Source organism: Budorcas taxicolor, chromosome 17, assembly GCF_023091745.1.
Source record: "Budorcas taxicolor isolate Tak-1 chromosome 17, Takin1.1, whole genome shotgun sequence".
Classification (NCBI taxonomy): domain Eukaryota; kingdom Metazoa; phylum Chordata; class Mammalia; order Artiodactyla; family Bovidae; genus Budorcas; species Budorcas taxicolor.
The window spans coordinates 63,879,111-63,905,753 of NC_068926.1; the positions used below are offsets into that span (position 1 = coordinate 63,879,111).

The window sequence follows — 26,643 nt, forward strand, 5'->3', positions numbered from 1 at the left end:
TGGGAGGCGGACGGAACCAAGAGCCACACCATTCCCATCAGGGCCTTCCAGGAAAGGCATGCCCAGGTGACGAACCCCTCCTTCCCGCCTCCTCCCACCACAGGCTGGATCCTCATTGACCGGTGTGGCAAGCACTTCGGTACGATACTCAACTACCTTCGTGACGGGGCGGTCCCCTTGCCCGAGAGCCGTCGGGAGATCGAGGAGCTGCTGGCAGAAGCCAAGTACTACCTGGTCCAGGGCCTAGTGGAAGAGTGCCAGGCCGCCCTGCAAGTAGGTGTCCCCCCTGCCCCGGGGCCACCGGCCTCTGGTTCCCCTCTCTGTGGAGGAGGGCAGTTCCTCCCTCCCTGAGCTGCTGTGCGAGTTAATGAGTTGACCTCGGGGCTGCTCCCCTCTGGCCAGCTTGACCCCTGAGAGGGGATGCCCAGGCCACCTGACTGCTCTCCAGCATATTTCAGCCCCCATGGTTTCAGGTCCTCTCCTGTGTACATTGCAGCCCTTCAGTACCCAGCTATGGGGTATACAACTTGATCTGTTTTCTGGACTGTTCTGGGGACTTACCCATGAGTCATTGTTGAGAGTCCACCATAATCTCTGCAGACAGATACCCCCTACTCCTCAGCTGGACCTGGGGCAAGACCACTGCAATCAAGTCTAGGGAGAGTAAAATCCCTGCAAAACTAGAGTGCCTCTCGATGGGGCCAGCAGCTGTGAAGACGTGGCAGGGAATCAGAAGAGTCCCTGTAGGTTGTCAGAGGCATCAGATCTGTATTTGTGCGGCTCACGTTTGCACCTCTCCCAGCCACCTGTCCGTGTGGCTCCCCATGGAGGCAGCCCCCGTCACGCCTGTCTGCCCGAGGAACTGTTAGCTTGCACATACCACCTCTCCTGAGAGTCTGTGGACTCACTGTACGTCTAATGGAACGCTGAAGTCTTTACTTTGTTCTTTTCATTTCATGTTTGTGTTTATTGAAGTAATGTAGGTAAAGCATTTACAAAGGCAAGTTAGTACTGTAGGCAAGGTTGATGTCTAAAACACTACCATATGCCCTCTACCCCCTCCCACCCCTGAAGCAGCCTCTTCTGATTCTTACAGCAGTTGTTTTTTCTCATATTTCTCACATTGCTATTTGTTGATTTTCCATTTTCAGCATCATCCACTGACATTTCTATAGAAAGTGGAAAGTCAGCTCACGCACCACCCCAGGCCGCTACCAAACTTGCATGAACGTATTCCTTCTCTCAGTATCATTTCTCAAAGTTCTGACTAAACCGGTACTCAGAGCTCACAGTGAGTCATGTGAATATTAACAGTTGAGCCATAGAGTATACAGTGATTATCTCCTTTCTCTCGAAACTTTTCAGTTTGCCAGAATTAGCCGTTGCTTCATTGTTTTTTGTTGGCTTGGTTTTCTCAGCACACAATCCGAATGTAGCCCCAAGTTCTCAGAAACCACAGTCTCCTTTCAGTCTGCTCAGACGCATCAGGGAATCTGTTCCTCCTTCATCTTAGAGACGCGCCCTCTGGTTCCCTTTTGTGGTTTCTGTTAGTCTGAGATTAAACCTCAGGGGACTGGCCTCCTAGCTTTGTCACTGTTACTGTTCTGTTTTCTCCGACAGTTGTGTCTTTTCAAGGCTTCTGTTGCGTTTTTCATTTCTGCTCTCGTATTTCTGACTCCCAAGAGCCTTTTCTTGTTCTCCACGTGCCCTTAATGTGGCATGCCGGCCCTGTTTCATAGGATGTGATACCTGCCCTTGTCGTTCCCATCTTGCTATTGGAGTTTCCTTTCTGCTGCCTTCATCGTGCGGCTCCTCTTACTTTTTCTCTTTGTCTTGGTTTCAGTCTCATATTTCAGAGGCTTTCTGAATCTAATCTGATGATCCTTGGTCTGTTGAAATTTAAGCTCTGAAGAAAACTGTAGGTATTGGTCTTTGTTGTTCCGTGGGCTTCAGTGGTGAATGATAAGGCTGACTTCTTCAGTGGGAACTCTCAATGTCAGAATCTATAAACGCTTCTTCCGGACAGGTGGTTCTCGTAGAGGAGTCCTCCCCTCTCTAGCCTGGTTGGTATGAGCCTGACTGGCTGCCTTTTGGGATCTGAGCAGAAGGGGTAGGGCTCACTATTGAGTGCGTAGATCATTCACTGAATCCCCCCTTTTCAGCAGAGCAAGTCAGCCTTGTCCTCTCCTGTACAAACTTCTCCAGGAAAGTGGACTTTTCTCCTGCCAGGCTGGGGTAGGGCATCCATCTGGGGTCTCACCAGTGCCTCTGCCAACAAGCAAGGCCCAGACTCTTGCTCTCAGCCCGCCAGCCTTCAGAGCTGTCCTGGGAAAATCTCCCAGACTCTTTCCCATCAGCTGGCTTAGGGTTCAGCTTTCTTCTGCTCGGTTGTCACTCCTCTGAGATCTGCTTTCCAGCCTCGAGTTCGTGACATCTCTTGCCGCTGACCGTACTTCTCCTATTCCTTTTCTTCTTATGGGCTTATACCTTTTTATTTCTCTACAGTCATTGCAGTGGAGTTTGTAGGAGTTTTGAGACAATCATATTTCATCTGCCTTGTTTATGGTTTATTTTTGAGTGGCTTCCTGGGCTATGAGAGGACTTCCCTGGTGGCACAGATGCTAAAGCGTCTGCCTACAATTCGGGAGACCCAGGTTTGATCCCTGGGTCAGGAAGATCCCCTGGAGAAGGAAATAGCAACCCACTCCAGTACTATTGCCTGGAAAATCCCATGGATGGAGGATCCTGGTAGGCTACAGTCCATGGGGTCGCAAAGAGTTGGACACGACTGAGCAGCTTCCCTTTCTTTTCACTTTCCCTGGGCTATGAAAGTGTTATCATTGTTAGTATTTACGGAACACCCTGGCATGTAAGACTCCTGGCCAAAGAGCAGGTTCACTGGAGAACTCCACTCTTGATCGTCGCCCAGCTTACAAGATCGTTGTCCTCTCTTCGCAGCCGTGGCTGCCCCATCTCCTCTCACCAGAACCTGTCTTTGCCTGGCAGGCCAGCTTAAACAATCCAATGCTGGGCAGGCCTCCCAGGCTGAAGGTATGTTTTGTTCCAGCAGAACAAAGATACTTACGAGCCATTCTGCAAAGTTCCCGTCATCACGTCATCCAAGGAAGAACAGAAACTTATAGCGACATCAAATAAGGTATGTTGGAGGCACCCTTGTGGCATTTCTTTTGCTACTGAAAGTGGTGGGGATTCTTCTGAAAAAGTTTTGAAATATGTGTAAAATTGCTTGCACAAGGTCTGAGATAGGGTCAGGAATGGGAGCCTGCGGCTCACCTTGTGTTGGCCCTGGTATTGAGGTCATGCCGTCTCCCTCTCAGCCCCTCCCCACCCCGCAGGCTACGCTTACCTGCCTCTTCAGGCTGATGGCAGGGCCCTAGCTCCAAGGGAAGCCAGTGGTTCTCTGCACCTGCGCTCCCAAGTAACTCTCTTCTTTCTGTTTTTTTCCCCTAAAACAACCCACAGCCAGCCGTGAAGTTGCTCTACAACAGAAGTAACAACAAATACTCGTATACCAGGTGAGGTGTTGGCCGGGAAAGACCTCTGTATTCATGCCTGCCAGGCCCGGCTCCCTGCCCCCACACTCCCTTCAGCTGGAAACACATGCTCCCTTTCTGCACCTCCAGAGTGCCCTGCTGGATAGACAGTTATGGAATCTAATTCCCACATACTGTCAAATTCACCCTTTTAAAAATACAGAGCTCAGTGCTTCTTACTGTATTCACAGAGTTGCGCACCCATCGCCACTTACCTCATTGTCGGCCATTATCATCATCCCAGAAGGAAACCTGGGATCAGTCACTCCCCTAATCGCTCCACCCTCCTATCCCCCAGCCCCAGGCAACCACTGCTGTGCTTTCTGTTTCTGTCAGTCACTCCCCGTATCGATCCACCCTCCTACCCCCCAGCCCCAGGCAACCACTGCTGTGCTTTCTGTTTCTATGGCTCTGCCTGCACTGGACGCTTCGTGTAGACAGAATCGTGCAGTGTGCTATTTTTTGTGTCTGGCTCCTTTCACTCAGCATGATGTTTTCAGGGTTCATCCATGTTGTAGCATGAATTAGGACTTCATTCCTCTTTATGGCTGAATAATATTCTGCCCTCCAGACAGACCACATTGTTTATCTCTCCACCAGTTATGGTTGGGCAGTTAGGGTTGTTTCCACCTTTTGGCTGTTAGGAATAATGCTGCTGTGGATGTATGTGTACACACACACACATTTCCATTTCTCCTGGGTAGATACTTAGGAGTGGAATTGCTGGGTCACGCAGGGACTGCAGGTTTAATCATTTGAGGACCTGCCGGACTGTTCTCCACAGTGACTGCTACACCATTTTATGTTCCCACTAGCAATGTATATATGGGTGTCTAGAGTGCCGTTTGCCTCTTCGGAACGTGTGGCTCCAAATCAAGAATTAAAAGATGTAGGGTTGATGAAGTCAGTCAAGACCAGTAAATGGACCCAGGATAAGCAGTCTGTTAGGGCTGGTCACTCAGCCTCTCACGGGGCTCCACGGAGCGTGCCTCTATGTCCCCCACCTGCCCCCTGTGCCCCCGGGCCCTGTGTTTTCAGCATTTCATCCCTGGCTTTGGCACAGCAGGACAGCCACTGGAGCACAGCCTTGGGGGCCAGAGCTGTCTTTTTGAGACTCAGCTCTGCGATTTATTAGTTTTTGACCTTGGGCAGTTCCCTGATTTCTCTGATCCTTGCTTTCCTTTGAGCGGTAGGGACTATACTGCTGCCTTCTTGGGCTTCTTGTGAGATTGGTAAGAATTGGTGGGGATAAGGGGCCTGCATGTGGAAACACTGCCCCACCGGTGGTGGCCCTTAACACGTGCTGGTAATCAGTTGCCTTATCACCTGCTCTTTTGTAGCAATTCTGACGACAATATGTTGAAAAACATCGAACTGTTTGATAAGCTGTCTCTGCGCTTTAACGGAAGGGTCCTGTTCATAAAGGATGTCATTGGGGACGAAATCTGCTGCTGGTCCTTCTACGGCCAGGGCCGCAAGATCGCCGAGGTCTGCTGCACCTCCATCGTCTACGCCACTGAGAAGAAACAGACAAAGGTGAGGGCCTGCAGAGGACGGCGCCAGGTGGCTGGGCTGAGATCCACATTCGTCCAGCTTCCCTTTCCCTTGAGCCAAGTCCACTTCAAGAGGCAAAGGCTCTAAAGATGTTTTCTGGACCCACGACTCCTCACTAGCACTCATTATCTCTGGGGCCCTGGAAAGGTCCCATTGTCGGCTTGGGAAAGCAGCATGGCGTTTCGTTTCTGATGCGGAACAGCAAGGAGAGGCAGTCGCACTGCTGCTGGGGTCCTTTTCTGTGACTGGGATTCACGCGGATCTTTGTCCCCACGTGTACCCTGCCGCCCATGTTTTCTCCTCTGCCGTCGGTGATCTGACCCCACCTTGCCGTCCTCCACTCAGCGTGGTTTCCCGCCAGCCTGGCCGCATCCGTCTCGCTCATCAGGAGCAGCGCTCCCTCCAAGGGCTTGACCTTGGGCGTCTGGCTGTGACCTACTCCTTTCTTGTCGTCTGTCCTCCTCCCCACTGACCTGGGCAGCCATCCTCCCTCACAGGGCTCACTCGGCGCTCCTCCTGAACCCCAGGGGCTTCCTTCCCAGGGTGCAATTCCCTGACTGATCTGGACTCTGCGGACCCATTTTTATGTCATCCTCTGCAAGCCAGTGGGCCTGACCTTTCCGTTGACCTCTGTCCCTGTGTTGTTCTGCAGAGCTCCATCATGCTGCAGTGTGGTTCATCAGGTCTCCTGTTCACTGAAATTCACTCCCTTTACGTCTCTGTTTGCCTCCCTTCCTTGGGCTGTGTGCCCTTTCTCTTTCCTTCCCCCTTCCTTTTTTTCTTTTTTTTTGAAGTATAGTTGATTATACACTGTGGTATTAAATTATTCCTGTGTAGCAAAGTGACTCAGTTACACACATATAGGAAGGAGTAGGTCACAGCCAAACGCCCAAGGTCAGATATCCTGTTTATCACAGGATACTGAATAAAGTTCCCTGTGCTTTACAGTAGGACCTTGTTGTGTATCCATCCTATGTGTAATAGTTTACATCTGCTTATCCCAAACCTCCTAATCTACCTACCCATCTCCCACATGGCAACTGCCAGTCTGTGCTTCAAGTCTGTGATTCTGTTTTTGTTTCATAGATAGGTTCCCTTCTGTCATATTTGAGATTCTACATATAAGTGATCTCAGGCTTCCCTGGTAGCTCAGCTGGTAAAGAATTACAATGCAGGAGACCTTGGTTGGGTTCCTGGATTGGGAAGCTCCCTGGAGAAGAGATAGGCTACCCACTTCAGTATTCTTGGGCTTCCCTGGTAGCTCAGACGGTAAAGAATCCACCTGCAGTGTGGAAGACCTGGGTTCAGTCCCTGCTTTGGGAACATCCACTGGAGGGAGGAGGGCATGGTAACCCATCCAGTATTCTTGCCTGGAGAATCGCCACGGACAGAGGTGCCTGGTGGGCTACAGTCCACGGAGTCGCAAAGAGTCAGACACGACTGAGTGACTAATTACAGCCCAGCATAAGTGATACACTTTTTGTTTTGCTGTTTCTACCTTTGCATGCGGAGAAGGCAGTGGCACCCCACTCCAGTACTCTTGCCTGGAAAATCCCATGGACGGAGGAGCCTGGAAGGCTGCAGTCCATGGGGTCGCTGAGGGTCGGACATGACTGAGCGACTTCACTTTGACTTTTCACTTTCCTGCATTGGAGAAGGAAATGGCAACCCACTCCAGTGTTCTTGCCTGGAGAATCCCAGGGACGGGGGAGCCTGGTGGGCTACCATCTATGGGGTCGCACAGTCGGACATGGCTGAAGTGACTTAGCAGCCTTTGCATAATATGATAATCTGTAATTGCCTCTTGGTCAGTTGCTAAGTTGGGTCCGGCTCTTTGAACCCCATGAATTGCAGCACACCGGGCTTCCCGGTGTTTCACTATCTGCTGGAGTTTGCTTACACTCCTGTCCATTGAGTCAGTGATGCCATCCAGCCATGTCATCCTCTGTCTCCCTCTTCTCCTCCTGTACTCAGTCTTGCCCAGCATCAAGGTCTTCTTCAGTGAGTCACTTCTTTGTGTCAGGGGGCCAAAGTATTGGAGCTTCTGCTTCAGCATCAGTCCTTCCAATGAATATTCAGGGTTGATTTTCTTTAGGATTGACTGATTTGATCTTGCTGTCCAAGGGACTCTCAAGAATCTTCTCCAGCACGACAGTTCGAAAGCATCAATTCTTCAGCACCCAGCCTTCTTTCTGGTTCCACTCTCACATCCATACATGACTATTGGAAAAACCATAGCTTTGACTGTATGAACCTTTGTTGGCAAATTGATGTCTCTGCTTTTTAATATGCTGTCTTGGTTTGTCGTAGCATTTCTTCCAAGGAGCAAGTGTCTTAATTTCATGGCTGCAGTCACCAACTGCAGTGATTTTGGAGCCCAAAAAGATAAAATCTGTCACTGTTTCCACTTTCTCTCCATCTATTTGCCATGAAGTAATGGAAGCAGATGTTATGATCTTTGTTTTTTGAATGTTGAGTTTTAAGCCAGCTTTTTCACTCTCCTGTTTCACCTTCACCAAGAAGCTCTTTAGTTTCTCTTCACTTTCTGCCCTAAGAGAGGTATCATTTGCATATCTGAGGTTGGTGATATTCCTCTAAGCAATCTTGTCCAGCTTGTGCTTCATGAAGCCTGGCATTTCACATGATATACTCTATAAGCTAAATAAGCAAGTTGACAGTGTACAGCCTTGACGTACTCCTTTCCTAATTTTGAACCTGTCCATTGTTCTAACTATTGTTTCTTGACCTGCATACAGGTTTCTCAGGAGACAGGTAAGGTGTTCTGGTATTCCCATCTCTTTAAGAATGTTCCAGTTTGTTGTGATCCGCATAGTCAGTGAACAAGAAGTAGATTTTTTTTTTTCTAATTCCTTTGCTTTTTCTAAGATCCAGCAGATGTTGGCAATTTGATCTCTGGTTTCTCTGCCTTTTCTAAATTTAGCTTGTACATTTGGAAACTCTTGGTTCACGTACTACTGAACCCTAGCTTGAAGGGTTTTGAGCATTACCTACTAGCATGTGAGATGAGTGCAATTATGCGGTAGTTTGAACATTCTTTAGCATTGCCCTTCTTTGGGTTTGGAATGAAAACTGACCTTCTCAAGACCTTTGGCCTCTGCTGAGCTTTCCAAATCTGCTGGCCTATTGAGTGCAGCATGTTAACAGCATCATCTTTTAGAATTTGAAATAGGTCAGCTGGAATTCATCACTTCTACTAGCTTTGTTCATGGCAATGCTTCCTAAGGCCCACTTGACATCACACTCCAGAATGTCTGACTGGGTGAGTAACCATCGTGGTTATCTGGATCATTAAGACCTTTTCTGATACAGTTCTGTGTATTCTTGCCACCTCTTCTTAATGTCTTCTGCTTCTGTTAGATCCTTACCATTTCTGTCCTTTATGGAGCCCATCTTTGCTTGAAATGTTCCCTTGGTATCGCTAATTTTCTTGAAGAGATCTCTAGTCTTTTCCATTCTATTGTTTTCTTCTATTTCTTTGCATTCTTCACTAAATAAGACTTTCTTATCTCTCCTTGCTGTTCTCTGGAACTCTACATTCAGTTGGATATGTCTTTACTCTTCTCCTTTGCCTTTTGCTTCTCTTCTCAGCTATTTGTAAGGCCTCTTTAGACAACCACTTTGCCTTCTTGCATTTGTTTTTCTTGGGGATGGTTTTGATCACCACGTCCTGTTCAAAATTATGAACCTCCATCCATAGTGCTTCAGGCACTGTGTCTAACAAATCTAATCCCTTGCATCTGTTTGTTACCTCTAGTGTATAATGATAAGGGATTTGATTTAGGTCATATATGAATGGCCTAGTGGTTTTCCCTGCTTTCTTCAATTTAAGTCTGAATTTGGCAATAAGGAGCTCAAGATCTGAGCCACAGTCTTGTTTTTGCTGATTGTATAGAGTGTCTCCATCTTTGGCTGCAAAAACTATAATATCAGTCTAAATTCAGTATTTACCATCGGGTGATGTCCATGTGTAGAGTCGTCTCTTGTGTTGTTGGAAGAGTGTGTTTGCTATGACCAGTGTGTTCTCTTGACAAAACTCTGTTAGCCTTTATCCTGCTTCATTTTGTACTCCCAAGGCCAAACTTGGCTGTTACTCCAGGTATCTTTTGACTTCCTACTTTTGCATTCTAGTCCCCTATGATGAGAAGGACATCTTTTTTTGGTGTTAGTTCTACAAAGTCTTGTAGGTCTTCATAGAACTGTTCAGTTTCCACTTCTTTGGCATTAGCGGTTGGGGCATAGTCTTGGAGTGGTGATGTTGAATGGTTTGCCTTGGAAACAAACAAAGATCGTTCTGTTTTTGAGATTGCACTCAAGGACTGCAGCACATTGATGGACACCTGGCAGCCAGTGAAGGTTTACAGGCTCAACAAAGACCAGCGGTGAGACAGCCAGGTGGCCAGGCATGTTGTCTGACTGTGGAGCAGCTGAAGGACGTGTCCCTGCTAGTCAGGGCCTGACGAAATGTGGTCCACTGGAGAAGGAAATTGCAAATCACTTCAGTATGCTTGCCTCGAGAACTCCATGAACACAGTGAAGAGGCGTTTTTCGATAGCCTTTTTAAATTCCTTTGGTACTTTTAATCTCTTTTTGAAGCAGGTGTCTGTTAGACGGAAGGGTCTGCTTCATTGTCGGTCTTTCAGGGGAATAACCAGGACTGGTTCCTCCGCCCTTTCATCTTGTTCACGCTTCTCCCGCTCTGTGAGTTTAGGAGGAACAGTTGTCTTCTGTGGTCTTGGAGAGCTGTTCGTGTGGGGTCGTCCCCGTGTAGCCTGTGTGGGTTTGATGGATTAGGTGCAGGGCTGTTTTTAGTATGGATGCTGGTCGCCTTTTCCTGGCACGTGCTGGTGGTTCGCTGCTTGACAGGTGGTGTGCAGGTGCGGCGGCTGGTGCCCTGTCCTGGGGTTCTCAGTGGCAGCAGGCGTCTCAGGCACCCCTGCACCATGTGATGAGGGCAGAGGCATCTGGCAGCCATGCCTGGAGTCTAGGCGGGCAGCAGAGGGGGCCCCCATGACCACTCCCGGGGTCAGGGAGGGAGCTTCTGGCCTGTGACCAACCCCTGGAGCCCGTGCAGGCAGTGTCCTGCCCTCTGCGAGTGTGCACACAGGGAAGAAGGCTGCAATCTGGGTCCCGCCCCTCCCCACGTGCACCCTGCTAAGGTCGCTGGTCTCTAGGGTGGCCTAGATTTCCCCTGGGAACACTCTAGCCACGGTTGCACTGGATTCCAGCCCCCTGCCGTCTGTCCCTACATAGCCATCCCCCAACCACTCTCCGGTTCTGATCTCCGAAGCCCAGGTGCCAGCGCCCGGCCTGAGCTGCACCCGGCCCGAGCCCACTGGCCGTCTGTGCTGCCTTCCATCCTCTGGCCGCCATGTTCTCCTCCCAGGCTCGCCTGTGCCGGCAGATCTCCCGGGGTGGGGGGCTTCCCAGGGTGCAGGAGCGTTTCCTCTTTCACAGCTCCCTCCCAGGGGCGCAGGTCCCATCCTGATTTGTTTCTTGCTTTTTTTTTTCTTTGTTCATACCCAGTCTGTGGAGATTTCCTCGCCCTTTGAGCAGTCTGGGCTCTTTTGCCAGCATTCAGTAGACAATCTGCGAGAATCATCGCACATGTCCATTTTTGATATTTTTGATGAATTTGTGGGAGGAGGTGAGCGTCGGTCACATTCTACTCCGCCATCTTGATTGCTTCCCTGTTTTGTTTTTAACCATATCATACACTGTCCTCTCCTTTTCAACCTAAGGGAAGTCTGATGACCAGGGATGCATGCAGTAGGTCACTCCCTGTCACCCTCACGCAGGTCTGTGGTCCCCTGTTCAGGTCGTCATCCGCACTGCAGCCGAGAAGCCCACAGCTCTGTGTGCTCCTGGAGCAGCCTCAAGAGGCAGAACGCAAATGAGAAAGTCAGACCACCAAGTAAAAACCAGCAATTAAAAACTTTTCCCTTCTGAAAAGATTTTATTCATTTATGTAGAACATATCCTAAAAGATACATATTGCTTTAAGATAGCCAGGAAGGGAAGAGCACTGAGGTTCTTTTTTTCCCTCCAGAGATAGTTGGGGGGGACCAGAATTGTTCACTTGGCGTGTGTCTGGTGGCTAAGACTAAAGGATCCGCCTGCAACGCAGGAGACCCGGGTTAAATCCCTGAGTCTGGAAGATCTCCTGGAGAAGGGAATGGCAGCCCACTCCAGTATTCTTGTCTGCGGAATCCCGGGGACAGAGGAGCTCCAGTGCATGGAGTCACAGAGAGTCAGACACACGAGGACTAACGCCTTCTCCAGCACTGGGGAGGCACGTGGTTCTTTTCTCCTGTGAACTTGTCCTCAGGGCTGTGAGTTCCACCAGTAACTGGACTCCCCGTCGTGTCCTGGTCTTAGCTGTAGCTCTTGGGATCTCTCGTTGTCCGCTTAGACACTCTGGCTGTGGTGTGTGGGCTCTGCAGTGGGTGGGTGCCATAGTGCAGCTCTTGGGCCTAGGTGCTTTGCGGCATGTGGGATCTTAGTTCCCAGGCCAGCGATCGAACCTGAGTCCTCTGCATTGCAAGGCAATTTCTTAACTACTGGAATACCGGGAAAGTGCTCCTAGTTTGGTTTGTTTTTTTTTTTTCTGTATGTGGATTGAATCTGCCCTTGAGTATTCAAAGTCTAGTCATCATATTGATTAAAATAGTTACTTTATGTTTTTGGAGTTTAAGGGGCAGGAAAGGTCCTGAGAGACCTCACGGTCGGATCTCATGTATAGATTCTTGGATGGGCTCTGGAGTGAGCCTGAGCTCTTGTTTGGGCAGCTGGTTCGTGGTGGAGCCAGGATGGTGGCCAGGACCCCTTTCCTGGCTTCCTTCACTCTGCATTCTGTCCTGTCAGGCTCCTGTCTCCAGGGGGGTGGTGTTGGGATGGCCACCCCTTCAGAGGGACTGTTTCCTCCTCCTCCTTTGAGCCCGAATCTCCAGAAGCTGAGCTTTGGCACCAACACTTGGGTTCTGTTGCCCCAAGTCACTGTACAGATGTCCCACTTGGGTTTCTGCGTCATTGCCATCCTCCTTGGTGCAGCATCTCAGGTGCTTTGCCCATTCTCACTGATTCATTCTATTGCCTGAGACAGGTGCCTGGGACCTGCCTCTTATTCCTGGCGCCTGACCCCGAAGGGTGGTGAACAGACATGGTGCTTTACTGAGTGGGGAGGGATTGTAATCTTCCGTTTCATGAGGGCCCCCTGCTGCTGGCCCCTGTTTGGACGGAACGCTGCCTTAAGGTGTGGAATGACAGGTGTGCAAGGGTGCAGCCCTGTTTGGGAGTGATGCCAGTGTCCAAGGAAAGGAAACGAGGGGCAGAGAGACGCATTGCACTGTGTCCATCATGTCGCTTGTGACTCCAGCGCCGTGTGCAGGCATTGCCCATTGAAAACGATAACCACCTGGGACGTGATCATGACCATCCTACAGATTGTTGGGGGCCTGCTGGGGCCAGACGGCGCCGCTCTCAAGTCCTCAGCAGCAGCAGAGGTGGGCGGTGGGAGAGCTGGGCGATGCTAATTTTGTGCCTTGTGTTTTGTGGGGCCGCAGGTGGAGTTCCCTGAAGCCCGGATCTACGAGGAGACCCTGAACATTTTGCTGTATGAGGCCCAGGATGGCCGGGGACCTGACAACGCGCTCCTGGAGGCCACGGGTGGGGCAGCCGGGCGCTCCCACCACCTGGACGAGGATGAGGAGCGGGAGCGGGAGCGGATCGAGCGCGTGCGGCGGATCCACATCAAGCGCCCGGACGACCGGGCCCACCTCCACCAGTGAGCGGGTGGGGGCCCCCGCCATCCCCACCCGCCCACCTGCCCCCTCTGCTGTGCACCGAGCACCCCCCCAGCTCCCAGACACCTGCCACTTCCCCCAGAGTCCGGACAGACTTCCCTACAAACCAAACGATTTTGGTATTTCTCGGCAAGGTGAATTGATGTCTTTAGGCCCAGGTGAATGCACTCCAGCTGGTAAACAAGCTGGGTCCACAGTCTCTGTTTCTCAGAGAATCCGAGCAGCGCTGGAGCCGGGCTTTCCCTGCTTCCGGAGGAGGGGGTGGTGAACGGGTTGGGTGTGCGTGTGAGAAACGCCTCTGCAGTATTTATTTTGGTGGCTGTTGACTGCCTCTCTGATCTTCTCGGGGGCCTTCCCTCCAGGGTTCAGTCTGTCAGCTGGGAGCAGGCCCCTGTGGTCGGTGGCCACCAGCGGTCCCCACGTCTGCCCACCCTGCAGCCCAGCGCCCTGGCCCCACTCCTGTGCGCTCGGCCCTGGCACAGGCTCCAGGGCTTTGCGAGCCGCCCATCCGGCCATGAGTGCCACTCCGAGCTTGTGGATGGAGACCCACAGCTCCTGGCAGTGGGAGGTATGCCCTGGAGGTTCATGCCTCTCTGCTGCGGTTCCCAGCGTGGCCTTGGCTGCCAGCTCTGCCGAAGGGCAGGCCTGTCGCTGCTTCAGCCAGTCTGTGGTCTGGCTGCGAGCAATGCCCCTGCCGCCCACCCCCCGCCCCCCTTGGGGACCCACTCCATTCCAGGCCTGCTGTGTGGCCTGCTCACACAGACCGCTGCCTGGTGGGCTCCATTCCTTCCTCCCCCACCTTCTCCCCTGTTAAGCGGGGCTTGCTGCCCCAAGCGGATGCCCTCCCCTTTGCTTAGAAGAAAGGAAGCCTGGCCCCAGACTCTGTCCTGGTGTCCAGGCAGGACCAGTGCTCACTGCAGTGGCCTCAGGATGGCTGTCACCTGGAGATGCCCTCCGGGTCTCTGCCTCGGAGTCTTCCACAGTGTGATGTGGCCATCAGTGAGCAGACCCAGAGGTGGTGCAGGTTTCTGGGGTCCGGTCGGTGTCTGTGTTCATGTTTGTTTAAGGGACGTGCGTGACTGGATGAGGATGTGTGCCTGGGGGGCCCGGGGGGCCCGCGCTGGGGCCCTGCTGCCCGCACGGCGCTCGTGGGGGGCGGATGTTCTCGGTGACCTACCTCCCCGCCTCACCACGCCCGTGCCGGCCCAGAGCGAGTTGTGACGAATGTGGCTGGCTGAGGCTAGGCTGGTAGAGTAGTTCTGGGAAGGTGAAGGTGTGTGTATGGTCTGGGTGGGTTTTGGCTATTTCAAGTGACTGTTTTATACCAAAGGTATTAATAAGGGCAGCCTTTGACAGTGTATTCCCCAAAAAATGAGTTTATATTTTGAAATGGTTTTTACTGCTTAGACTTTGTACATCTGGCCCTACTTGGGACAGTTGTATGCCTTTATTTTGTATCCAGCAGCAAAGCCTGTAGTAAAACTTGGAAACAATCATGATCGAACCTAAAAATCACGTACAGGGGTAGATGCTTTTTAAACTGTTGCGCGGGCAACTTTCGTATATAGGCCGCCTGGATTTTATTAAGTGCTGAGGACGGGAGGGAGGGGGCTTAATTAAATATGGTTTGTAAATATTTTCTACTGTGGAAGTTTTAAACACCAACCCTGCTGTTGGGGTTGTCCTTTTCTAGAACGGTAAAGTGAATGTCAGTTCTGATGTTTTCTGTAGGGATGGAAAAGCCATCATGTAAGTTCTCTCTTGTTTTTAAATGTTCGTGTGAAGAGTGAGCTTGTGGATCAGCCTGAGCTGTTGGGGCTTCTGCTCCTTATGACTTGATGTTTCTGGCCATCTCTGTTTTCACTTCTCCTCCAACTTTGCACTTGGAGTCTGGAGTCATTGCTTCCCTGGGATATGAACAAGTTCATGAAAGCATTCCACAGTGAGTGATACTGTTAGCTGCCTGTAGCCGTGAGCTGATGATGACGAAGCATTGGCTGGTCCAGGGCTCTGTTATCAGACATATTCTTCAAGGAACTGATCTCTTACGTGAGCACGAAGGGTCAGCAAAAGTCAATACCTGTATTTATTAAGAACCATCCAAGCAAATTACTGGCCCTAAGATTTGTTACAGAGTGTAGTTTTTATTACACTGTAATAACTTACAGTGGGAAAAACCAACACGGCTTTGGGTCCCTCATAATCAGGTTTTTTTCCAAATAAGTCATTGATTGCGGTGACTGGGGGGGGCCTCTGCCCATGACAATTCCTGGCCAGGCCTGACAGTCGCCCCCTTGCAGTGATTTAGTGGGGTGGTCGCCGTGCAGGTACCCCAGCCCTCCGTCTGGAATGTGTGCTCCCTACTACCCAGAGTCACCGTAACACGTGTGTGTCACTGACCTTTCTGTCTTTGTGCCACGGGAAAAAGTACATTCTGAGCTTCAGAAGCAGTCACTGTATGTTGTACCAGCCTCTGTGGATGTATGTAAAATAAAAGTTATATACGCTTCTACTTAAACTTTTTTTGTATGGATCTTTTCAGAAACGCCCAGAACAGTCCGGCCATCTCACTGAGGTGCTGCACTAAGGTGCGGTTCAGAACAGAGGTCCCACCTCCAGGTTGCTTAGGGTGGGAAAAGTGGAGTCATTTTTTGGAGTGTTTGAACTCCCGACACTGGCAGGAAGTCTCAGGTGGAGAGCCTGCAGGACTGGTGGAAATGCGGATGGTCGGTCAGCGGCTCTCGCCCCGGAGCGCAGGTTTGGGGTGGGGAGAGCTTCGCCTCACCCCTGCGGAGCCTAAAGCCGTGAAGGAATTGGAGGTTTTCCTGAGTTCCACTTACTGAAAGCAGAATTCACATTTTGCAGCCGTATGCGCTCAGACCACATATTTCATTCTGCCTCAGGGACAGCATGACAGACCTGTTGCCCACCCCCCTGTAATGACATACTCAAGTGCCCGTTGAGCGCAGGTCCTACTGGGGACGTTTAAAGGCACCCCCTTGGGCGATGTGAGGTTGGCTCCCTAGAAGGCTCTTCTAGTGCCACAGGACATCTGAGGGGTTGGCGTGAGATGCCTTTTCCATCCCTCAGGGATGATCCTTTTCCCAGAACTGCTGGAACCTTTGCTTGAAGGTGTTGCTCACGGGCCCAAATTCGAGCTTCCTGGCCGTTCTCGATGGCAGCAAAAATGGCGATGGGTGAGGTCAGATGCCATCTTCCATCAGGACTTCGTGCAGACTGATACCTGGCGGGGGGTACACACAGGGCTGAGGTCTCGCCTCGCTTGGAAGGACGCCCGCGTGGCCGAGGCGGACGCGGCTAAGCTGTGAGCAGCCAGCCCCGCCACCTGTACCATCCCCACAGCCTGACCCCCACCATGAGCTGAGCCACATCTAGAAATGGGCTCCCTGAGGCCTGCTAGCTTCAGCCTGAGCCACCCAGGGAGAAATACGGGGCGAAGGCTTTAGGACAGCATGTAAACCGAAAAATCACCTGATCCGTTAGGGTAAAAGTCACGCTTAAATATTTTGTCCCTGTTGACAGAATCCATTTCATTGTTAAATGTGTATGAGATGCTCCATATCGTTAGACCATTTTCAAATTGGTTTGTAGCAAACTGTGAATCCTTGGTACATATACAACATAATCTTAAAGATTCAAACACCTTGGGGTGGAATAGTTGTCATTTCCCAGCCAGGTTGGATCAGACTTGCTAGGGAGGAGTACTAGGCTTGATTTTTTAACATGGACCTGTTTCCCAAACCTCTCCTCCTTGGTCCCAGGAGCCTCCTCCCATTCCAGAGCCCAGGCCTCACCCTCCGCCGGTAGCCTCTTGGTGTCTCGGGGGTGGTGACGGGGGAGACATGAACACTTGGTATTTTTCAAAGCTCGCCAGGAGTTACCCATGTGGAGACTCGCTTGAGAACCACGTGTTAAGGCATCAGGGCTTCGCCACCCAGTAAAGAGTTGGACTTGGGTATTTAATACTGAGAAGAATGTCAGCTTCTGGTCCACTGACAACTAAATGTGGCGAGTAAACTGCTTCCTTTTCGTTCAGCGTCTGCATCTGTCCCTCTAGCGCCCATTCCTGACTTGTTCAGTGTCGATTCGGACAGAGGAAGAAACAAACTAGATGATGATTCTGGTCAGTCTGTGAAAGTGTTAGTCACTCAGTCATGTCTGAGTCTTTGTGACCCCATGGACTGTAGCCCACCAAGCTCCTCTGTCCATGGGATTTCCCAGGCAAGAATCCTGGAGTGGGTTCCTGTTCCCTTCTCCAGGGGCTCTTCCCGACCCAGGGACTGAACCCAGGCCTCCCACATTGTAGGCAGATTCTCTATTGTCTGAGCCACCAAAGAAGCCAAGGAGGACTGAAATTAGGAGGATTTTAACCTATAGTCTCATTTAAAACAGCTTACGCCTCCCTCCCCCAGACCCAGCCACTCACCACTGTTAACTGTCCGTTTTTATCTTTATAAATTTGTTCCTCTGGTCCAGTGTCAAAAACTATTGTGCCTTCTTTTCCAGGACTAATACAAAACTGTAAACTTAAAATATTAATACACAAAGTGATAGATTACCGACATGCTCCATTATTTTTCTCCCCCAGCTTTGGTTCTGCAAAAGAAATTCACTTGTGACGCTTGCTAGTTTCAAAATCAAATTCCTGTTTCATTGCAGACTTTAATTGTATATTTGAGTAATCAGAAGAAAACCAATTCTGCAGCTAGGAAAACGGCCATGCATTCTTAGAGTTACTCTCAAATCAATTTAGCACAGCTCTTCCACAGGCATCAACAGCAGGGGTGTGGCTGTCACCTGCTCTGACCCAGGGGTCTCCCTTTCACCGGGTGGCAACTTCCCTTAAGACCATATGCACCTCTTCGGAAAACTAGATGGTAAGACCCCTGTTGGTTCCCTTAGGAAAATGAGTGATCACTGACTTCATTTCTTTGGAGCCCTTGTCCTAGGTGCCAAGGAGGGAAGAAAGTTGTCGCAGGCAGGCAGTGCTTGCTTTTCGGGGAGGGGCAGGCATGGGTGAAACAACGTTTGCCTCTTCCTTGATCTGTTAATACATTATTGACCAGAGACGTATTAATATGTCTTTTGTTAGCCAAATGTTATTGACTGGAGTTGTATCAATACATTTTTAGAAAGTGATGCAATTAATATCACCGTACCTAGTTGTTAGAGCTTAAAATTGATCAAAGGTTCATTACACCACTTACGGTTGTCATTATCATTCACATTTTGCCCCATCAGATTTTTGTCCCAACCTTGTGTGTATCATAAATGCCAAGTCTATTACCGTAAAGTTTTCAAAAATGACACATCGTGAAATTCTGAATGGAAAAGGATGTTTTGGTGAATCTTATGCAGATACTTTTCTCTGATTGCCCGAGCAACATAGATACTAGTGTCTCAGAAGATGACAGCTCTTCAGAATAGAGTTCTGATTCAGACAGTGTGCGTGTTAGACCAACAAAAAGACAAAAAACCTGAGTGACTGGTTCTGATATGGAAAGTGAAAATGGAGCAGTGCTGGGGAAGGCTTTACAGGCGTGTCAGGTGTCACTGTTGAATATAGTAGTGTTATATTCAATAGTTAGTGAATTAACAATTATATTTTTGGCCGGCCAAAATGAAAATCACTGGCCACAGGTGTTAGTTTCTGTAAAATTCCCCCAGTCCATAATGAGATAATAGACATTTAACACTGAGGGACTTACTGAGTCGAGATGCAACCACCTACCTTCCCTGAACAACATTTACGAGGCTCTCCTTCTTAACCAGCATGGCGAGCTTAGTAACCGCTTCAAATACGTGTTTGCACTGTAAGATGACATCCCCCTGCGGCAGAGAGGAGAGGACACAGCCATTTCAGCGGCGTGTGCTCAGTTACCAGTTGTGTCCGACTCTTTGTGATTCTATGGACTGGAGCCCGCCAGGCTCTTCTGTCCATGCGGATTCACCAGGCAAGAATCCTGGAGTGGCTTGCCATTTCCTCCTCCAGGGGCTCTTCCCAACCCAGGGACCGAACCTGCATCTCTCTTAAGTCTCCTGCATTGGTGGGCAGGTTCTTTACCACTAGTACCACCTGGGAAGCCCTTCAGTCACAGTGGCTTCAAGGAAAAATACCACTGAGGTTTCACTGGGGGCAGCTAAAGATATCGGCAGTGTTTCTCCCTGTTAACAGCCCCACGGCCAGCAGTTACCTTTTGCTTGATGTCTGCTTGCGAAACGTGAATGACTAAGATCCCGTCACTGAGGCTGCTGGTGGAGACACCTTAGGGCAGATGCAAAGTCAGGGGCCAGGAACTGGACAAGTTGATGCAAAGACAGAGAAAAGAGGCCCGCTTGGGGGTTCCCAACCCCACGCTTTTTCCCTCCTAGCTGGGCTTTATGGGGTGGCAGGCAAATACTCCAGCAGTCAGCGTCTGTGCTTGGAATAAGAAGCTGTCACGGGTGACTGGCATCCTACCTGGATGCTGGAGCGAGATGCCATGGGCCTTTATGCCAGAATCAGGCACAGGCCTGGCCTGGCTGCCCTGGGTTTTGTGGGCACCCTTCACTTAGGTCATTTTAAAAATATTTATTTATCTGATGGTGCTGGGTCTTAGTTGTGACATGTGGGAATCTGGTTCCCTGTCCAGGACCCCCTGAACAGGGAACCTGGGCCCTCTGGGCCCCCTGCATTGGGAGTGCAGAGTCTTAGCCACTGCCACCAGGGAAGCCCCTCACTTGGTCTTTCAACGAAGGAGCTGCTTCCTTGCTGGTGCTCCTGGGAGCTGAGTCCACCCAGTGAGTCAGCTTAAGATCGCCTGCTTCTTACCTCTGAGGGTGGGGTACTCTATTTTCTGCTTGATTTTGGCAAGTTCCACCACGTAGGCTGCTTTCTGAGTGAGGATGAGCTGCCGCTGCCGCGTCTTGAAGCCTTTCCTGTCATATTTAGTGACTGGGACGCCGTACTGCAAGGAGGTGACCGTCACTGCGAGGGATGCTCGAATCACAGGGGAGGGGGCAGCCCACCGAGTCCCCTGTTCCTCGGACTCCAGCATCGTGGCTTCAGGCACTCAGCTGAGAGGGGCTCAGATGGTGCACAGATGGGTTCTCCCTGAACCCTGGCTCTCTGAGATAGATGTGATTCCTGGCTCTGCCTATGGTGTGACCTGAGGAATTCAAGGCCCCAGCATCTGCCTCACCAGGCTGCTCTGAAAACTCAGCAGAGATGAAGACACTCTGCAGGCACTGGAGAGCAATCTAACCCAGTCACCGGTCTCTGGTGCCCAGGAGACCAAGTGACCCAGCAGCCCCTGAGCCGCCACGGTCACTGGCTGCTGCGTGCCTGCACCCCTCACACCCCCAACCCTCCGTCCTCCCCGTTCACAGAAACACAAAGGCACCGAGACCATAAGTCACCTGCCCAGGGGTCGCACAGCTCAGTTACGAAGCCCTCGTGGGTGCCCGGCACCCCCACCACGCCGCTTCTAACGGGATGTTTAATGATTACGTGCATAGCCGCATTCCACTCAACTTCACAGGACATCAGACACAGTGGGGTGACAGATAAGGGCCATAAGGACAGCAACGGGCACCAAAGATTACGGGCCCCCCTCGTCTCAGCATCTGGAGCCGCACAGCTGAGAGCTGGGGCCCCACACGTGCACCCCTGCTTTCAGATAGTGCTTCCAGCCCCGCTTTGTGTAGGAAACACACCCTATTCTCAGACCTTGAGGGGAAGTCCTGTCTCAGGCAAGGACACACAGCTCCTTACCTGGACTTTCTCGCTGCTGAGGAGTTGAAGCACTTTGGGATTAATGTCTCCTTCATCTAAGGAGGCAACCAGAACACAGTGAGTCATCACTGGGTACCAGCCCTGGGCAGAAGCCAGAGGCATCGGCTGGTTTTACGCCTCCCTGTGACCTAGACCTCAAGCTGGGAGATAGCTATCAGGAAATGCTAGGCGTCAAACATCTTTGACTTTTTTTTTTTTTAATAGGGCAAACGAGCATGTAGATGGAAAAAGGGACTTACCTATTCGGCTGTTGGCAAAGGGTTGATTTAGGCTTTCTGCATAGCCTTCTTTCTTTCCCCTGAATATTTCACTCGTGACCACCTTTTCCTGCATCTGGTACAGTTAAAAGTACAGAACGGTAGCCGTGAGGCTCTTGGGGACCCAAAGAGGTCCATGTTAGCGCTGACTTTCCTGAACAAGTCAGGCTCCTTGGGGAGCCTTGCCACACCTCTGCCGAGGAGTCAGAGCACACAGAAGTCGAACACATCTGGCTTGGACCGAAGCTCCAAACATTCTACTGCTGAGAGACTGATGTTGACGCTTGGGCTTGTCCCTACTTGCACAGACTTCTTGGAAGTAGAATGTTCACTGTTCGTGAGAGCACTTTCTTCTAGGTCAGAGGTGACAAACTACAGCCCGCGAGCCAAATCCAGTAAAGTGCTGTGAGTGGCGTATATTTTGGAGCAGGGCTGTGCCCTTTACAGGTCGTCCCTGGCAGCTTGCGTGCTGCCGTGGCACAGTAATTTCAACAGAAATGGTGTGGCCCACAAAGCCTAGAATACTGCCCTCTAGCTCTTCATAGAAAAAAAAAAATCTGCTGACTGGCAGATGAAATAAAACCACACCTCCAGGGAGGGGGCCGTCTGGATGGTGTTTCCATGGTAACAGTGCTAGCAAGACAGTGACGGTGCTTATGACACTTGCCAGCTCAGGAGGGCTCTGTGCTAAGTGGTCCACACGCATCTTATCCTCAAGGCATGTATGAGGCATGAGCCTTGTGTGACCCTCGTTACAGGGGAGACGGATGAGGACCGCGGGCCCTCGCGGGGCTCCACCCATCCCTCTCCGGTCCCGCCACCTGCCCGCATGCCGCGTGCCTACCAGGGCTCTCCTCTCGGCAGTGATCCCACGGCAGTACTTCCGGACCAGGTTCCTGGTGCACATCTTCCTGAGCAGATCGGATGCCTGTGTGGGGAACACACCCGTTTTCCACCTGCCTCCCTCACCCGCCCCCACTTTCAGGCTTCAGCCACCAAAACAGAAGCTTTGAAAGCAGGGCTGAACTCAGTGTGATGTACAAGCAGCGCGTTAACATTTTCTGATCAAAGAGAGCTGCTAATCTTCCAGTCTTTCCACTAAACTGTCTTATGGCTAACAGTCTTATGGCTAAACTGGTGGTTTTAAACCCTGAATGAGTTTTGAGTCCCCTGGATTGCTGGCTAGGAGGTTCCAAGAGACGCCGACTCAGGGGCCCTGGTGGGAGGGGGCCCAGGAATCTTACAATCGCCCCCACTCTGTGCTCCAGACACACAGGGTCCCCGCAGCATCTTCTGAAAAACACTATTCTAGGCGACCATCTCTGAACCCATGTGAAAGGTCCCTAAGGACAGAAGCCATTCAGAAGTGCTGTGTGTAAACAGACCTCCTCTGGTGTCATACTTCGAGAGAGAATATGACAGATTCTGGGTTCAGTTGCTCAGGCATCGCCCTCACGGGGAAATGCTTTATCTGGGGAGGCAGCACAGAGCAACAGTCTTCCCTGGTGGCTCAGCTGGTAAAGAAGCCGCATGCAGTGCGGGAGACCTGAGTTCGATCCCTAGGTCGGGAAGATCCCCTGGAGAAGGGCATGGCTACCCGCTGCAGTGTTCTGGCCTAGAGAATTTCATGGACTGTACAGTCCACGGGGTCGCAAAGAGTCGGACACGACTGAGTGACTTTCACTAAGCTCCACCCACGCCATCTGCCACATGTGTTCTGGAAGGGTCCTTACAGTTCCCAAGATGCCAGGAGGCCTCAGCCAGCTCTTGTCCAAGACGTTCTTCGGGACGTGATGCCGAAGGTTCAAGATGTAATTCTTGCGCACAAACACGATGAACTCCTCGTTGTCAGGACAGAGGGGCCTGTTGCGATTGATGAACCCCTTTATGAACCTATGCGGGAGAGAGTGTTGTTAGTTGCCTATTTCCTCACTTCCTGTTTCTTCACTGAGTTCTCTCCTGCACTGGTTTGAGTCAGCGTCAGCCAAAACGATGGGAGATTAAATTTGCTCACCACGTAGGGCCACAGGTCAAACCTGCCCCCAAAGACATGTTCTGTTTCACCCCCGCCATGCTTTGGTTTTATTTTGAGTAACCTGAATCTGGGAGGTATTGCATGAAAGCCAGATTTCCAGCTTTCCTTGAAAGAAAGCCAAAGGTCTGGCCAGACTGGCCCAAGAGCCATGGGCTGAAGCGGGGTGATGACTGCCCCTCTGAGGTGGACCGAGGGTTTCCTTTGGCCTCGGTACCCACCCTATGGTTCTTCTTCATCCCAGCTCATGAGACCTGCTTCACCAGCCTGGCCTCAGAAGCATTTGACTCTGTGACTTGAGAACTAGGCTAAGAGAAACGTCGAATGTTGTGAGCTGTGATCACCATCCAGTGAGGGTACTCAAAGGAAGGAGATGGAATGGAAGTCCTCAGGGCTGACGTCCTGCAGGAAAGACGGGTTCTCTGCCCAAAGCCAAAATCTCAGCCAAGTCCACGACCACCCTCTGCAGTACGGCGGCAGCACTCAGAAGCCTCCCCGCCTTACCAAAGCCGACGGAGAACTTACTTCCTTACAGTCTGCACCGCCCACTTCCTCCTCTTGGCCTCCTTCCGAGCCAGGGCTCCACGCCAGTGGGCTTCGAGCGTGATGGCTGAAAGAGGTCACCGCTGGCATTAGGAGGTGAGCGCAATCCCTTAAATACAAGAGCCTCTTCAAGAATGATGAACCCCCTCCACAAACTCCTGGACGCTGCTGCAGCACTCTGCCAGCCCCCGGGATGGAAAGTGGGACGAGAGTCTTCAGTCTCTACCCAGAGGGACCCCTGAACCAGGAGGACAGAGGAACAGAGGGAACTGGGGCGTATAAAGGCAAAGCCTGAAACTGTGCTGGGGGCCGGGTTCCCCAGGCCTTTTTGAGGGGGCAGAGTGGCCCTCGATGGCACAGGTTGGTCCCACCCCTGCATTTGCCCTGCCTCTATCTCATGTAGAGTTTTAGCCATCTACGCTAAAAATCGGGACATATAAGAATTAGACTTCTGGCTCATGTCCCAATTTTTAAAAGCTTTTCAGATTTTTTTCCAGTTAATTATGAAACTCAAAGTGCTTTTCTTGTGTTCCTCATGGCAACACTGTTACAAAAACAACCAACCAGAAACAGCCCAAACGTCTGTCAACAGAACAGCTAAATTGTGGTACGCTCTTAGAGCAGCAGGGGTCAGCAAACTTTGGCCCCCGGGACCAACTGCCCTGTTTGTAAATAAAGTTTTATTGCAACAAAAATGTCGCAAAAAAAAAAAAAACCAAACAAGTGGTATAATTTTATGGAGTTCAAAACAGTCCCACAAGTGTTTTATTTCATGATGCATCCAGAGATGATAAAACTGTAAAGAAAAACAAGGAAATAATAATGTGAAGTTCAGAAGAGTGGTGTGTGTGGAGGGAGGGGGTGATGGTGAGAAGTGATTTGGGAGGGACAGAGCAGAGGGGCTCCAAGAACAGTCATGGTGTTAATAACCTTAAAAAAATTGTCCTTTAAACACACATATATGTTGTGGATCAAATAAAACACATCCACAAAACAAGTAGAGATTGCAGCGTTACAATCTCTGCTCAACCTAGACAGCATATTAAAAAGCAGAGACGTTACTTTGCCAACAAAGGTCCGTATAGTCAGAGATACGGTTTTTCTAGTAGTCATGTACGGATATGAGAGTCAGACCATAAGAAAGACCGAGCACCGAAGAATTGACGCTTTTGAACTGTGGTGCTAGAGAAGACTCTTGAGAGTCCCTTGGACTGCAAGGAGATCAAACCAGTCAGTCCTAAAGGAGATCAGTCCTGGGTGTTCATTGGAAGGCCTGTGGATGACAGGGAAACGGTGGGCCTGGCAACCTGGAGAGGTCCTGTTCAGCCCTTACCTGCTTGTCTTTTTCTCACGTACGCTCTCCTTTCTAGGCAGCATTTGTGCGTGGCTTGGATTCTCGCAACTTAAAACAAAACAAAGCTTTTGGTGAAGTGGCTTTCAATTGTGCATCTTAGCAGTTGTGACCTTCAGCAGGGGGTATCAGCAGTGGCCCTGGGGGCATGCAGGGTAGAGGTGACCGAAGAAGCCGTGGGATGTGACAGGAAGGACCCTATTAAAATCAGGACAGGGACTTCCCTGGGGGTCCAGTGGTTAAGAATCCACCCGCCAATTCAGGGGACGCAGGTTCAGTCCCTAGTCAGGGAAGATTCCACGCGCCACGGGCAACTAAGCTCCTGTGCAACTAGTGAAGCCCGCATACCCCGGAGCCCATGCCCGCCACAACAAAAGTCACCACAGTGAGAAGTCCGAGCACCGCAATGAGGAGTAGCCCCCGCTCGCCGCAACTAGAGAGCCCACGTGCAGCAATGAAGCCCCAGCACAGCCAAACACGATAGATAAATTCTAAAAAGTCAAGGCTGAGGGAAAAACCATACCTAATTGATGTTTGCTAAATTCAAAGGCATCTTCAGTAGCAAACAGAGTTCTGGGGAAGCGAATGAATATTTTGCTTCTAGAAATGAAAAAAAAAATTTATTATTCACTGGTCATCACCGTCTGTAGTGGGTTGAATAGTATCCCCTCCTCCAAATTCACATCCAATTAGATCCTCAGAATGTGATTCTTATCAGAAATAGGGTCTTGGGAGATGTCATCATAAAGATTGAGAAAAAAAAACCACACTGAATTAGGGTGGACCCTAAATCCAATGAGAGTGTTCTTAGAGAAAGACACACAGAGGGACACGGGGAAAAGGCAGCTGGAAGCGGCATGGGAGGAGCCTCCCAGCGAGACTGCAGAGGGAACATACCCTGCTGACAGCTGGGTTTTGGCCTTCTGTCCTCCAGAACTGTGAGACAATAAATTTCCATTGTTTTAAGCCAGCCAGCCTACAGTTAGTTTGTAATGCAACCCTAGGAAACTAATTCATCATCCAAACCCCAAGTTACTTCCCTGAGCTTTAAAAGGTGATGACACAGAGTATGGGTCCAAGTTGAAGAGAAGATCCCACCAAGCGGCAAAGATTAACTAGAAATGTGTGTATGTTTTGATGCCAAGCTGTGTCCGACTCTTTATTGCGACCCCGTGGACTGTAGCCCACCAGGGTCCTCTGTCCATGGGATTCTCCAGGCAAGAACACTGGAGTGGGTTGTCATTTTCTTCTCCAGGGGATCTTCCTGACCCAGGGATTGAACCCACGTCTCCGGCTTGGCGGTGGATTCTTTACCAGTGAGCCACTCACTGATCTCATATTGTCAGCCCACCCCTCTCCCCCAGCCCCAACACTTCAAGGGAAACTTCCCAAGGCAGCCACTGGGAGGCAGCACCGCCTGGTGTCACAGGAACCCACTTTCTCATCCGAGGTTATGGATGCGGGCAGATACAACCTCTGACCCCCATGACCCACCTCCCTTCAGATGTGCTACGGCCAATTCCCCTCAGAAATCCGGTTAGGAAAAGCCACTGCCTCTTGGAGTAGGGCCCAGAATACAAGAATAAAGGATGGGATGGGGCCCGGGTGGTCACAGAGGGCTATATACAAATTGGCAGGCAAAGCCCATTGGCAGATTCAAAGGCAGAGATCCCTAAGGCTGCCATCTCTGCGGCCTGAGAAAGGAGCCTCTTCATGCCTGGGCCCTGTCCTATGCAA

General features: G+C 50.7%; 2 protein-coding genes across 3 annotated transcripts in view; one reads left to right on the forward strand and one right to left on the reverse strand.

Moving 5' to 3' along the window:
* The window catches only part of KCTD10 (potassium channel tetramerization domain containing 10), a 35,158-nt gene extending 19,718 nt beyond the window's left edge, over window positions 1-15,440 (forward strand). Inside the window, exons 3-7 of one of the 2 annotated variants that reach the window (XM_052654430.1) lie at window positions 104-273; window positions 3,068-3,157; window positions 3,484-3,536; window positions 4,895-5,090; window positions 12,689-15,440. In XM_052654430.1, the coding sequence (XP_052510390.1) occupies window positions 104-273; window positions 3,068-3,157; window positions 3,484-3,536; window positions 4,895-5,090; window positions 12,689-12,913 (734 nt within the window). In that variant the 3' untranslated portion in view covers window positions 12,914-15,440. The remainder of the gene's footprint in view (window positions 1-103; window positions 274-3,067; window positions 3,158-3,483; window positions 3,537-4,894; window positions 5,091-12,688) is intronic. The other variant, XM_052654431.1, reaches the window with a different exon arrangement.
* The window catches only part of MYO1H (myosin IH), a 42,425-nt gene continuing 28,917 nt past the window's right edge, over window positions 13,136-26,643 (reverse strand). Inside the window, exons 20-32 of the mRNA XM_052654468.1 lie at window positions 25,430-25,506; window positions 24,889-24,957; window positions 23,538-23,622; window positions 22,714-22,873; window positions 21,825-21,908; window positions 20,963-21,056; window positions 20,703-20,758; window positions 19,761-19,896; window positions 19,144-19,214; window positions 18,681-18,778; window positions 17,347-17,475; window positions 16,072-16,172; window positions 13,136-13,557 (exon numbers count right to left, since the gene is read on the reverse strand). Of these exons, the coding sequence (XP_052510428.1) occupies window positions 13,136-13,557; window positions 16,072-16,172; window positions 17,347-17,475; window positions 18,681-18,778; window positions 19,144-19,214; window positions 19,761-19,896; window positions 20,703-20,758; window positions 20,963-21,056; window positions 21,825-21,908; window positions 22,714-22,873; window positions 23,538-23,622; window positions 24,889-24,957; window positions 25,430-25,506 (1,582 nt within the window). The remainder of the gene's footprint in view (window positions 13,558-16,071; window positions 16,173-17,346; window positions 17,476-18,680; window positions 18,779-19,143; window positions 19,215-19,760; window positions 19,897-20,702; window positions 20,759-20,962; window positions 21,057-21,824; window positions 21,909-22,713; window positions 22,874-23,537; window positions 23,623-24,888; window positions 24,958-25,429; window positions 25,507-26,643) is intronic.